We start from the raw sequence: 14,817 nt of genomic DNA on the forward strand, positions 1-14,817 counted from the left end.
CTGCATCAAGCAGCTGCTTTATTTAGCACTTTACGCTTAAATTCATTGTCAAGTTATTGCTAATGACCTGAGTCAAACTTCCTATACAGAGAAACACAAAACACCACACAAAGCTAAAAATAGCCAGTTATTGTTTATAAAGTGCCAACTATTTTAGTATTCTCCATGGTCTCTACTGTACATCTCAAAAGGCACTTTAGGGGAGCTGGTTACTGTCGCAATCAGCATGAAAAACCCTCCTCAGAGGCTGTAAACAAAATTATCTGAGTATAGCTGCATTTTCCTCCAGCAGCTTCAGCCTGGGAGAGCAGTTATCTACCAAGGTATTTTTTGCAGGGGTAAATACACAGAGGACTAGCTGGAGGGTCCAGGCAACCTCCAGGGATGCTCCAAACTCAGATTATTTAGTGTTTTGCTGCGAGGTGTTTCTCCCCTCAGACCTGAACCCTGAACTGCTCCACACAAGACGCACAAACACATAAACTGCATCAGTCAGACTCTAGAGATCTGTGAAAGTGGAAAAAAAACATCCTGCAAGTGCTACAACTTGACTGAGCTCATGCTAATGTGCAAGAAGTGAGAACAACGCAAGATTTAGAGGAAGATTCTGCACATTAATGTCCATTCAAACTAAACAATTAACAGTGAACAAATGATCAGGGTCCCGTTTCCCAGAGCCCTGGGCTGGTATGTGTGGTGAGTTGCTGATGAGGGAATGAAGCACAGGTGGAAAGATGTGCAAGGCAACACATGTGAGGGGAATGGCTTGTGGAGGGAGAAAAAAAAGTCTGTTTTCTGTTTTTTATTTCTATTTACATCATGTTCCAACTTTATTAGAATTGGGGTTTATATATTTTGAATATAATTTGGGCATTAACTGCCAGCCATGGCATGTTGACACCTCTGTCTTTTCACCAATTGGGAGAAATCATCACTGTTTAAAACTTAAAGAATCTCCAACTCTGAACGGCAACTCAAACACTTGAAGGCTTTTTCCAAGTGAGCTGCTCATAATTAGTTGACATGAAGTGACATGAAGCATTAATGTCATCCTCCGATGTATGTTGACAGGGTCAGTGGACTGCAAATAACCTGCATCCTCTTTCCCGTGGTTAAGACAAAGTAAATCCACCCTTGCCTTGGTTCATTCCAGGAAATTTGCTGCAACCTAATGCTCCCCAATCTGCTACTTCCCTGCATTTCCCATAATGCTTTCTGACAAGTTCTACAAAGTTTTTGCAGTCAGCTGTGTGTGAAGCTGCATGTGGTGGTGCAGAGAGTAAAAACAATAGTGATTGTTCTCGGTGCTGCTCCTCATGGGCCTGAAGCCTTGTTGGTTTCCTCTCCTACCAGCTAGTTAATTGCATTCACCTGTCAGCCAAGGTGCAAGCTATTCCTCTGATTTGGGCAGCGGGAAAGAAACCAACAGGACTCAGGGTCCAGATAGCAAAGTATGAGAACTTCTGGTGTTGTACAATAAGAGCAAAACAGGCTAGAGTGTGTCCTTTCTCAAAATGTCTAATAAGTGCATATTATTCACGTTTATTGAGGCTTCTGAGAGAAGAAAATAACATAAATGCAAAGTATTATCAAAATGAGGAGATTTATGTAAATTTGTGTGCAAGTATAAAAGAAAAATGATGTTTGCATTATTTACTTTCTCTTCAAAACGTCAGAGGTTGAACTAAAAGACGAAACTTAAAAAAAACACCTAGTCATCTCAAACTGTGATGAAATGTTGTGCTGCAGAATCAACCTTCCACCTTAAAATCCCACTGAACCCCATTAATGTGCACTGATGTGACCTTAGGAGGCAGAATCACAATAAATTTGTAAAGAATCACAAGAAAAGTTGAAGGAAAATGTGCCCAAAGGCGACATGTGGCTCACATTTCAAACAAAATGTTAAGTATGTTTTTGCAGGTGTGGAGGTTGAGACCAAATTAAGCACAGGTGTTGAATGAAGATTAGACTTTTACTTCCACACCCACACAACACTATTCATAACGCCACTATTTTTATGTCACATTATTGTCAGCCGTGGAAATTGACGTTTTATGGCCTCGGGATACAAAAGAGTGTATGACACGATGGGGATCAGTGATTAGCAGAGCTCCGTGACAGTTCTCAGGTCCTGACTCTCAGCTAACTCCCCCCTCTATATCTCATTTTGGTCGGAAACAAGGAGAAAAGAAAAGGGAATGGCTGTCTTATTGCTGATTGGATTTGATTTTGGAGGAACACAATTACCAGCGGATCGAACCTTCCCGGTGCAAGGCTCTGTACCACCTGCGGGTGCAGCCAAAATGATAGCTGCGCACATTACTGCGAGGCTGCAGGCAGACGTCTCAGTGAGAGCTTCCCACTTGAAAACACGAGGGGCCGAATCAGCAATTGGTTCTGCATCAAATGTCAGTAATGGGATGTCCAAACTTGAATGCAGTAGACTTGCTCACTACAATAGCTTACTGAAAGGGTCTTTTATTGTGTCTCGAGTGAGACATATTTTCTTCTTTGCCCCTGGCTGTTGTATATTTTTCTCTCTCTACCTTTTTATGTTTTTGTACAGAAATTTTGATCACTTTTATGGTCTGTCATTCACTGTATTTACATTCAGTTAATTACCTCTCACTGTCTTTATCATTTTCTCTTGGTAGTGGCGGGGGCACGACTTGGGGGCATGACTTGATCATCAAAATATAGGTTGTTTGGCTGCACTGTAAACACATACACTGTAAGCATTCACTCTTATGTTGTATTCCTGACAAAGCAGCTGCTCAACGAATGTTTGCTGCAACGTAAAACCTCACTTGCCGTTACCACAGTAACCACAGGTGGCACCAAATCAATCAGGACTGTAATGTTAAAGAGTAGCTTTGGTATAGAACCATAAATTTCTGACGTTTTTGTGTCTATGGGACAAATCGGGACATCGTCTAGTATTGATGGAGACTGCTGCAGCTGGCAGAAGTAAAACTGAGCTGGAACATAATCCCACTGGGTAACTGCACCATTAAAGTATATCTACTAGAAGTGCTTGTCTTTGCCACTGACAGGCACAGATTGTTCTTATAAATGTCAGAAAACATTATGGAGAGGATCGCTACAGAGACCTTTTTTTAAAAAAAAAAAAAAAAAAGAGTAAAACCCTTTTTGTTTAACTAGACAAAGCTGCTGTATTGCTCTATTCAATGCAACCAGACCAGGTAATAGATAACATCTAATGGGCTGTTGAATGGTTAAAAGAAATTATTCACATTATGTTTCAATAAATTTAAAAGTGTGTACAGAGCACAGCCTGTTCTATAACCGGTGAATACCTATTGTGTGTAGCAAGTTTTGCATCTACTGGTGGGAACACATCTTAAAGTTTGGTTTGGTCAATATTAAATTCGGAAGGAAGGTAATTGGAAAAGTCACATGCTGGTATTTATTGTGGTTGCCAGGCTTTTTGACATTAAGTCACACAATCTGTGTCTCAATTGGAAGATGTGTCACTCACAAGACTGATTCTGAACTTACTTTATTATGGAAAAAAAAACAATGGTGTAAAACAGGCAGATTGAAGATGTTTTTGTCTCAGAATGTGTCGTCACTGTGTGGATAATTTGACGGCAGGCATTGCATTTCAGTGTCTACTCCTGCATCCTGCTGGCTAGCAATGCTATCATTCTGACAGCAACTCAAGGGGAGCGCATATTCCTACTGCTGATATTTATTTGTACACTGATATAGTTTTGGTTATCCAGCAGTCCTATTTCAAATTACATGTCAAGTGAAATGTTCCTTCTGCCTTGCCATGTAATCATTGCTCAAGGTAACAAGCTGCTCCGTGCTCGCGGAGATGCTGTGCATGCTGATTTGTTGTACACTAGTTTTCTGGACCCGGGTCACTCAAACCACAGGAATCTCTCTAACTTCACCGATGCTACGCCTGTGCACAAGCTCTAATGTTATTTTCCTGCAGCGGTTTCTTTCTCCTTCATGCAGACGGAGGATGGAAACGGGGGAAAAGAAAAGAGCGAGTAAGCAGCAAAATGAGAAAAGTTAGTTTGGGAAGGGAAAACAAAAGGAAGGACGGGGGAAAAGTGTTTAGAACAAAAGCGGGAGAAGTCAAGTGAGAAGACAGACGGAGGGAGTCGTACAGAAATGGAGAGAGGCAAAACTGAAAGGAAGACGAGGGAAGACACGTGGGAGAAAGAGAGACTCCGAGGAAGGAGAGGATAGAAGGAGAAGGGGCGGGGGCCGCTGTTAGCAGGGCTGTCAGGTGCTGTCAGGATGATGAATGGGAGGCCAGCGCAGGCTGTGAGGGCTCTGATGGGAGCCGCTGAGCTTTACATCACTCTCCTGAGTGTTTGTGAAAGGTTATTAAAGGCGCTTAAATCACCGGGCTCTGACACAGGCCCGCTACCAGCCACCAAACTTCCCCAAACTGCCGCCAATGACGGCGTCTCCTGAGTCAAAAGCTCCCGAGCCACGACAAAAGGAGAGCGGCCGCACAGGTACGGGCATGCACTGCAGAGGGGTGAGGAGGTGATGACACGCAGATGGATTGTCTTTTTCAGAAGAATAATGTAGGGTAAATGGGTTCAACAGCAGTCATCCATCATTATGGCTGCTTCACAGCTCAGGAATAAGGTTATTGTCACAATTTCTATCAAATTTGGCTTAAAATGAAAGCAGAATACCTGCTTCTAACACAGAAACTTTTGTACTTATTGCTTTTAATTATCTGGTTGTAAAGTCACTGCAAAATCTAATCATCAAGTCCCTTTGGTCTGAACTGATGTTCAGCAGAAGCAAGAAGTAACTAAGTACAAATATTGAGGCAACCTTTTGCATTTACTCCCCACATTTTATCAGAGATATCTGAACTTTCTACCCCTTACATTTTCAAACCAGGCTTGTTAGTTATTTTAATGTATTTGAGAGGAATTATTCATTATTTTTAGTTTGCATCATTGTGTGCCACCTTCCCAACATCAAGAGTGATTTCAGCCTGGATAGACAATAACACTAAGAAAGGATGATTTCTTGATGTATCCATCAGTGCATATCACACCCGACAGATGTAATGAGACAAAAAAGATGTAAAAGACATAACATGACTAAAACAACATAAAAGATGTAGAAGGACAAAAAATGACATACAACTTCGTAGAAGACTGACAAGGTGCAAAAGACATAAGACAAAACACAACAAAAAAGCACGTAAAAGATGTAACATGGCGAAAACAACGGAAAAGATGGAACAAGATATAACAAGACAAAAAATATGTAAAAGACACAACAAGGCTTCTTAAATAAGCTAATTTCCTTTGGAGGTTTATTGAAAGGTAGTGTTTGGTATTTTAATCAGAATAACAAGGCACTAGGTTTTATAAAGTGAATATTTTTCATATATAATCTTTATAAAAGGCCATTTCTGCCAGTGTGTTTGGAGAATATAATGTATAAGTCATAATGAGAAACTTTCTTGAAATAATGACTTCAAATCTCAAAATAATTAGAAACTTTCTCAAAATAATGATGCGGTATAGCAAAATAATGAGAAACCTTTAGAAAATAATGACTTTCTAATATTGACATAATGACTTAGTGCCTCAAATGAATGACTCAATGTCTCAAAATTTCTCAAAAACTTTGTCAAAATAATACCAATAGGATACTAAGTAATTATTTTGAGAGAAGTTATCATTACAATGGCTTGCAGGATCTTTTTTCCCATCTACTTCATGGAAAAGGGCTTCCATCTTAATTGAAAAAGTTAAATAAATGTGAATGAAAGCTTAATATTCTCAAATGTAGTTGAGCCACAGTATAAAGTATCAGAAAAAAAACACCTCAGGACTTTTGAGTAAATGTACTTTCCACCATTGCTTGTCCACACTAATGTTTTGACAGGACCGGACATGATGCCGGGTTGTTTTGGGAGTTCAACTCTTGACCTCTCATCTCTGGTTTAGTCCCTGTAAGCACCCTGGGTCGCCCCGCTACTCTCGGAAATGTAGCCTACCGCATCCAATTAAATGACAGACAGGTTTGAGGATGAGACAAACAGAGCGTCGTTGCTCATGTGTTGTCTCTCGCATGTCAGCTAATGGAGCTGTGCTTGCAGCTTGGTTGCACAGAACCACATCGAACGTTCTTCTGCCTCTCCGCTGGGACTCGGATACGAATTGGAAAAAATCTCTCCTTTCACGCGATTCTTGCTTCCAGTTCAAATACGAGCACTCAACTTTGCTTTGTTAAGCTGAAACTCAGCCTTGTACAATAATAGAATACCTGATTGAGACTCTTTATTTTGCTTGTGGAGGTCGGATGGCAGAGACAGCTAAAGAAATGTGGAGCTTAGAGGGATTCAGTCTCACTTTCAAGTGATGCTCAAGGACAGTTTATCAGTGCTGTTTACCTGCTGAATCACCCCGTCTCTCCTTCACACTCACATCTGTCATTTTCCTCTGAATGATGAAAGATAATGATGACACATGAGCATTTTCACACCAGTGAAACCAGGGTGGCTCAGGGGGGAGATGCCCTCGCTACAGAGTTAATAAAGAGTTCTTTGGTTTGACCCTATAGGGAAATCCTTTCTGAATTCTGGAAAAACATTTAAAAAAAACTTGCACTTAAAAACCTAAAACCCATGGAAAGATTATGCCTAGAACCATCTTTCAAATATTTCACAGATTCTTTCTGGCTCCACCCATATGTATCACAGTTCTGCAGGCCCAGTTTCCCTTGACCTGTTCCCCATTCTTCCAGTTTCCTTCCTGTCACTCTACCTCAGTTATTTTCCACTCTCTCCCTGCCTCTGCTCCGCTCTACCTGCCAGCCACTCCCACCTCATCAGCCCAACTCCACTCACCTGCAACTCAGCTGCAGCTCATCCCCAATCAGCCCAGTATATAAGCCTCTCCAGCACTCTTACTCCTTGCAAGATTGTTCTTCAGCACACATGGGAGGCTCTCCAGCACTCCTCGCCTGCCTCTGACCTGCCTGCCTGCCTGCCTGCCTGCCTGCCTGCCTGCCTGCCTGCCTGCCTGCCTGCCTGCCTGCCTGCCTCTGACCTGCTTGCCTGCCTGCCTCTGACCTACCTGCATTGCCTGTCTTCCAGTAAACTCACCAGCCTTCTGTCCCCGACCACGACTTCTGCCTCAGCGTCTCTGGTTCCGACATTCGTGCAGCTCATCCCCAGTCATCCCAATATAAAGCCTTTCCAGCACTCTCATTCCTTGCCAGAGCGTTCTTTAGTATTTCCCTGCAAGACTCTCCAGCCCTTTTACTGAAATGTCTTCCTTACTGCCTACCCTGCCTGTCGGACTCTCCTGCCTTGCCTGGTTCCCGGATATTCACCACAGCCTTCTGTCCCTGACTGTGAGTTCAGCCTCTCCGTTCCTGGTACCTGCCTGCCTGTCCCTGTGGCTGCGTGGTGTGTCTGTCTGTCGTCGCAGTCTCATCCGGTCCCGACTTCCCTGTTGCTCGTCCCTTGTCGACTGTCCTGCCAGCTCTCTCAGCTCCGACTCCCCCACCTGGTCCTGACTCCCCAGTGTGTCCTGCTGCATCATCGACCTGCGCTTCCGGTTCTGGACTCCTCGTCTCCTGTGTGTCCCTCTCTGTTACTCCTCTCTGCTTCATTAAAAACTATCCCAGTTTTCTAGTGTGCTGCTTTTAGGTCATAAATAAACCAGTTATGACATGGGTTCCATCAAGGACCTTTCCACCTGCCTCGGTGCTACACGAACTCTGCCAAGGGGTTCAACTGACCTTTTATACTCAGATTTTATCTAGAACCCACCCAAGGGCTCCTACTGAGAACTGTTTTATACTATGATACAAAGACCCATAATCATAAAAGATCCAATTGGTGAACCCTTTTTAGTTCCTGGTAGAACACTTTCTAAAGATTTCACTTGGAACTCCTTCAGGTAGTTCTACCTAGAAGCCAGCATAAGGGTTACACCTAGAACCACATGTGAAAGGTTTTCACCTGGAAGTTCTACAGAGAAACCCTCTATGATGTAATCATTCCACCCCGAACCCTCTCTGGTGTTTCTATCCAGAACATTTTCACCTTCCTTGGATGCTGACAAGAACTCAGCCAGGGGATTCAGCTGATAACATTTTTATATTACAAGGGTTTTATCAAGAACCCACCCACAGGCTTCTAACAAGAACCCTTTTATGTTATGATACAAAGAACCATAAAGGGATCCTCAGCTTGGCCCCTTAGAAGAACCCTCTTTGGTTCCTGGTAGAACATTTTCTGGGGTTTCAATCCAGAACCAACTTGAATGCTAGCAAGACAATGTGTTCTACCAAGCACATATACATATATTCTCTTCTACTGAGAACTCCCTTTTACTATGATACAAAAACAAACTCTTGATCAACTGATTCTTTGGATGGAAAAGGTTCTCAATGGAACACTCAGTGGAACAATCTTACAAACAACACTTAATGAGCTCTTAACTCAAAAAAAGGGTTCTTCTGAAGCAAATGGTTCTGGGTAGAACCTCAGCCTATGAGGAAGAACCCTTTTGGAATCCTTATTTCAAAGAGTGTAATGCTGCCAATGAAAGTAGTGAGTTTATTCCACCTTCCACCTCCAAATTCTGCATAATTATTCTAATTTATGGGCGTACATGTTTTCACATCATCCATGTCTGATCCTGATGTTGAGTTCCAGGGTTGCAAAGGTCAAGAAATAAAAAAACACAACAGAATAAATTCTGTTTTTTCTCCTCCTCTCTCACACACAATTGTTTTGTGAGCTTGCGTTGAGTCTGTTGAGTCAGATGCTTGTTTTTTTTTTTGTTTTTTTTCCAAAATATGGATTTTTGTGTCAGGGCAGTTGTTGGGGCGGCAGCAGTGTAAGAGAGGCTGTCCCACAGAGCTGGGCTGTGCACGCTGGAGGCCATTTCATGGTCTCTGATCCTCATTTGTCATTCCATGGTGTTAAATACTAATAGGCAAATACCTGCTGACACATGAGGGCAAGGCGATCGAAAGCAATTACGCATCTTTTTTTTTTTCTATGAAAATCTGCAAACAATTCCAGCGGTGGAAAAGAAAATCTTGGGGTGTTTGGCAAGTTGGTTCGTGCCTCAGGTAGAATTTCAAAGGCAAAGTTGACAACTGAACAGGAACTCGCTCTGACCATCTGAAAAGTCTCCTTGCCAAAGTAGATGACATACAGGAATGGTTAAAATTCACTGTATTCATCTTCTTGCCTCTGCAGCGAGGAAAGGAAAATTATGCAAACCCTGTGACAGCGTGTGTCTTTCTCACCTCACCTCACACACGCTCTCTTCACACTGTTAAGTTGCATACATCTATACTGGGGAGCTGCCAGGCTTTTTATCCCTTTAAACTGCCTCCACTGGGCTCCATTAAATGAGGAAATTGATTTAATATAGAATAATCAACAGGGGGCACACCTCATTATGTCTTTCAAATGGTATATTGAGACAAAACGCTCAATAAGAGTCAGAATTACATATCAAAAACTCGAATATACTGCATAACTGGAAGAGTACACTAAGTGGAGTGCAGTTAACACTACTACAATACCACCATGGCTGCCAGATGCAACTGGTGGAAATTCACAAGGTTTCTTCTACAGTATAGCAAGTAAAATCAAAATGTGGTAAAGTGCCCTCTGAGGTAGAAAACTATTGACCTGTATGTACCTTTAAGTATTTCAATAAACAGTTAAATAGTTCCCTGTATAGTTTCATTATAGCGTTGTACTGGTTGTTTGTACTGGCTTTCTTTTTAATTTTTTGTCTCTGCTCATCTGACAGCGGCCAAAATGAGGCTTCCGACAGACTAGAAAGTAGTCAGCATTGTTTTTAGCCTAGCAGTTGCTGACAACCTGGGAGCAGCTGGTATAAAACAGAGCAGCCAATAAAGGTTTTTCAAAGCTTTTCAATTATTGTGAATCACTGCAACCACAGCAGGTCACACATGCACTCAAAAAATATGAGGCTCGTGGCTCCAGTAACATGCGAGATTAACTGCAGACAACCGCCACCCTGTCACTCACACTTGCACACTCGACCCATACGCCTGGAGGAGATCATAAAATCATAAAAAATGTTCTCTTACTTCAAATAAACAAGAACATCTAACATCAATTAGTGGGACATTAAATATCTGAAAGGGTGTCTTCAAATATAATGAGTCATAAAATGCCTGATAGGATCATCAAGCATCTTTTATGAGTAAGACCGATCAGCTGTGGACAATGAGCTGCTTTAATACTCACACTGAGTCTGTCTCCTGCTTTGCCATCGAGGGGTGACTCTTTGTGCAACAGGTTGTACTGGGAGATCCTCCTGCTGTCCTTCTCCAGATGTGAAAACACATCGTGTTGGTAGTAGTCCATGATTGACAAGGATTTCTCTACACTGCTCCTCTTCAGAGTCTCCTCATTCTGGTCGACTGTGGAAAAAGAAATTTGTTATAATGGACAGTAAAAAGGGGGAAAAAAAAGGAAAGAAGTTCCAGAAAATCTTTGGGCAACTAAATATTCCATCCATACCTGAGTCACTCTTCTTAGCTCTGTAGATCAGGGTCCTTTGTGGTGAGCCCAGAGCACTTCCTGTTCCCTCGGGTTCAGTCTCGGTGTCGCTGCTGCTCCCCGAGTATGTGCATACTTGCAGGGCTCTTTCCTGTTCATAGTTTAAAAAAAGCAGAGGTTTGCTTAACTGTTGTCGGAGCATAGCGCAAAAAGGGGCGGGCTTAGGAAAGGTCAACTGTTGGCAAATATATGTTTAGTTTCAAGTTTCTTATATAACTTTGTTTGTTTGGCTTATTAAAAGCAAAATTTAAGGACTTTTCAAGCACTGTCATGTGCCTAAACCACAAATTTCTCAAAACAGAAAAACACTGGAACAGAAAAACACCCCCTTTTCATTCTGGCACCCATGTCAGTCTAGCTCTGCTCTGCTCTGCTTCTGTTGTGAGACCACAAACAAGACGATGGGATCGTTTCATTTCAAATATTAAAAGATTTTTGGTTTGTATGAGTAATTGTGTAGATAAAACTAAAATTTTCAAGAGGTATACTGAAATTCAAGCATATTCCTCCTAACCTTGAAAATGTAATGGTTAAAATTAAACATTTTCCAAAATGTGTGCCAGAAAGCCAAGACTCAACCCTGTGTGTTCAGCTCTCAGTACTTTTGTACTTTTGCTTTATTCTACTGTTTCACTGGGCCCCTCGACTTTGGAACAACCTGCCTGAGGAGATAAGACTTGCAGAATCAGTGACTTAAAATCACTTCTTAAAACCCATTTTATAGACTTGCTTTTATTTGATGTTGTTTCTTTTTAATATATTTTATTCTTTATTCTCTTCTGTGTGTACTGATATATATTGACATTACGTGATGTTGTCTTATTTCATTGCTTTTATTTATTTATTCTATGTTCATTCACTCTTATTGTCACGTCATATCTCTTTTATGGATGTCTTATTTTTATTATTTTTATTATCTTTTGCTTGTGTCTTAGTTTTACTTCAATTTTAGCTTTATTTTTTTCTTGCTCCTGTCTAATTATGTTGGCCTTCTGTTGTTATTTTGCCTCCTGGGCATCCTGCTCTTCTGCTCTGTCTGTCAAAGCACGTTATAAGCTCTGTTTTTAAAGGTGCTATATAAATATAGTCATAAGTTCATGTTATTATTATTGCTCATGTTACCTTTCAGCTGTATAGGAGTTGTGTTAAGTTACTGCCAATGAACATTTTCTGATTTTGCTGTTTCATATTAAAATCTTTTAGATAACAAAATCAGGGACTTATAAACATCCATGACAACTTGAGAGCCATTTGACCTGGGACTGAATGCCAATTGTACCCTTTCCCACTGAAGACAAAAGTCAGATGTTAGTTGGAGTTAGTGTTTTTTTGTCCTGTGTAAAAGGGGCTTTATTCTTCTCTTAAATGAATGTGGTGTTTTAACAGCAGAGGAGAATCTACAAGGATGTTTAATCATGTAAATTACATGTGAAGTCAAACACTGATAAATGACTTTTCCCCAGTGTGGGGACGTGTAAATAAAGCTGTAAATATGTCAGTGAGTGTATTATAATGTAAATTTCTTACACCAGACTTGTCATGGTCCTTGGTTTTCATCTTCCTCTCTGTTTCTTTCTCTTTATCCTCTGAGGAGAAGTTGCTGCGTGGAGCACCGAGGCTCAACCTCTTTGTCCTGATCGCATCTACATGTCAAAGGAGACAAAAGAAGAATGAGTTGAACAGTAAATAACAGAGACACAACTGTCTTGCATTCACCACATGACCAATAATGTGGTGCATATAGACAGCGGGAAGAGGAAAACATCATTTGAATTCTCATGAAGTGACAATCTTTCCTTCTCACACCCATTCAAGAAAAAAACCCATCCGACTGCCTACACATCCATTTCCTGCCTATATGAATGGAGCTGCACAATATCCACGCTATCAAACATTAATGGCGTCCACCCTGCGATTGTTCCCAGACATGACTCCTGGCAGCTCAGATATAACAGCTTTCAGCTGTCGGCCCCCGAATGACGAAGGCTGCTTTATTATCACTCTGCCTACTGCTGCCGCCTCGGACAGACGCCAATTTAATCGTCGCATTTGGCCATCTGAAAAATCTGCATCGAGATCATAAAAGTCCTTTCACCTTCTTCTTCCTCTCGCTTATTAGGAAGCAAACAATGTGACAGACACTGCCTCCTTTAGGTTTTGTGATTCTGCAGTAAGTAATGATGGTAGAAAGGATAGATAATGATGTTAGGACAGATCGAGGGGTAAAACATACAAGGGAGATGCACAGAATACGTTCAGGCTCAACAGGAGCCGCTCTCTCTGACTCAAATTGCTGCCTCTGCAGTGCCACCGCAGCACCGAGGTGAAATAGATGCAGGCTAATGTCGTGTAAGCATAAATCCGCGGGTGTGATCACTCATCCCTGTGTGTTATTGTATCTTTAATCAGCCATCTGATTGCATCCTCCCCACCTCCTATCTGTTGTGCATCCCGCCGAACACGGAGGCAGACGACGCTTTATGATGTACGGCTGTGTTGACACGCTTATCTAATTGCATTTGTTAGTTTTTTTCTCAGGACACAGGAGAGTTTGAGTTATTATAAGGACGCCGACTCCTTTGTCATCTCAGCTGAGAATCAGATGTCAGCGTTGATGCATTAGCTTCAGAATTAGCTGAACAAACAAGGTTCATCTTTTAATCAGAGTCTAATAAAGTGAACAACTTGCTCTCGTCTGCTTGTCTGGAGCCCTTAAGCGCTCTGGAGGAAAATGTGTTAACATAAAGTACGGTGGCACTCAATATTTCACTTGCCGTCTGAAAGGTTACTGTCTAAGGCTTTCAAGGCTTTGCACTCATGGTATAAAAGTAGCTTTTATAGACACATATTTCTATTTATAGTCATATTTATTTTTGGCTTTATAGAAAGTATATTTAAAGTTTACTTTTAAAAGCCATACTTCGTCATTAAGTTCAATAATATGATGAATATGAAGAGGTTCTTGACTCACCTGAAGTTGCTAATTTGGGCAGGCGGCTCTGTGTGTCTTGTGCGTTGCTGCTGCAGGTCACACTGGGGTCGGACAAGGAGTGACCCATGCTGGTAGGGGCATGCAGGCGGGATTTTGGGAGGGAAGGCACTTTCACATCAGGTTGTGAGGGGTCTGGGTGAGAGGAGGGAGGCCCCCGATCGAGCTCAGAGGAGCCGGCGGTCACCCCATCGGGACTGGATTCAGATTTGGGGATGTGGCGACCGCTGGCCCGGGTGACGGAATCGGGGAGAGGGAAGGTGCCGATCCCGCTGTCCAGGGTTCTCATCTGACAGCCGGAGCCTAGAGTTACAGGGAGAGGAGTGTGACGTCTGGGAGAAGCAGGGAGCAACAATGAAGGAAAAGAAAGGAAGGCTTGGATTCACATGCAAGGGAAAGGGTGGTGAGTAAAGAGGGCGTCTGTGGTAGGTTCAGTAACACGTAGCCGATAGAAAAAGAGAGAAAAGACAGCATTTTTATTTGATATCACAGTATTTAATACATCTATCCTGATGCACCTTGGCAAAATGTCCCTATCAGACCCTCTTGTAAGAAGCATTTGTAGCAATCACAGCAGCAACAGACGCACAATTTCAACACAATATGACAGGAAAAAAAGCGCCTGCCGATAGCAATTCTGAACAAAACACACGACTGAGCTACAACCCGAGGACACGTTTCATCAGAGCGCATGCTGGGTTGCAATCAGGAGAAATGATGGCAAGTAGCAACAGATGGACGTCGTTTGCAAGCCACAGTTAGCAGAGCCTTGACTCAGGCTGGAACAGATGGACAGCCGTTCAGCTCAGCCCAGGTCCTTGTAACTGTGAACGCTAATGGCCAACAGTTACATCGGCTAATTATGTGTGGCTTGCAACTTTTTGCTGAGATAGAATTTCACATTTTTTTCTGTCCGTCTTGCAAGCAAACTTAGCTTGATATCTTCTACTGCTGGCCTTGGAGAGCACGAATCCTCTGCAACCATCAGGTCTGACTCTTAAAATACTGGTAAATAAAAACTATGGTATGTGTTTTTTTTTTTTAATTTTGTAGACGTGGATCGATACTGACAGGCTCTGCTTCTCAACTGTATAGCTTTGTCTCAATGGGATACCAGAGAACACACAGTCGACTCATGAGCTTTTCCTTCAATGAATAAAAGTTCTCTCCAAATACTGTTGGGCATTGCTGTTGAGTTTCAAAAGAGTTGTGGAAGGAGGGTAAGGGGCAAAGCTTAATCCTC

General features: G+C 42.1%; 1 protein-coding gene across 4 annotated transcripts in view; it reads right to left on the bottom strand.

The window, feature by feature from the left end:
* Positions 1-14,817, bottom strand: part of LOC146304592 (nck-associated protein 5-like) — a 186,851-nt gene that overhangs the window by 3,478 nt on the left and 168,556 nt on the right. For 3 of the 4 annotated variants that reach the window (XM_084713426.1, XM_084713427.1, XM_084713428.1), the window contains 4 exons: positions 13,557-13,877; positions 12,113-12,228; positions 10,547-10,676; positions 10,271-10,446 (listed from right to left, as the gene is read on the bottom strand). In XM_084713426.1, coding sequence (XP_084569552.1) covers positions 10,271-10,446; positions 10,547-10,676; positions 12,113-12,228; positions 13,557-13,877 — 743 coding nt within the window. Of the gene's footprint in view, positions 1-10,270; positions 10,447-10,546; positions 10,677-12,112; positions 12,229-13,556; positions 13,995-14,817 lie in introns of those variants that run through there. The other variant, XM_084713429.1, reaches the window with a different exon arrangement.

Source organism: Lutjanus erythropterus, chromosome 24 (genome assembly GCF_056507025.1).
Source record: "Lutjanus erythropterus isolate fLutEry1 chromosome 24, fLutEry1.hap2, whole genome shotgun sequence".
NCBI classification, from domain to species: Eukaryota; Metazoa; Chordata; class Actinopteri; order Lutjaniformes; family Lutjanidae; genus Lutjanus; species Lutjanus erythropterus.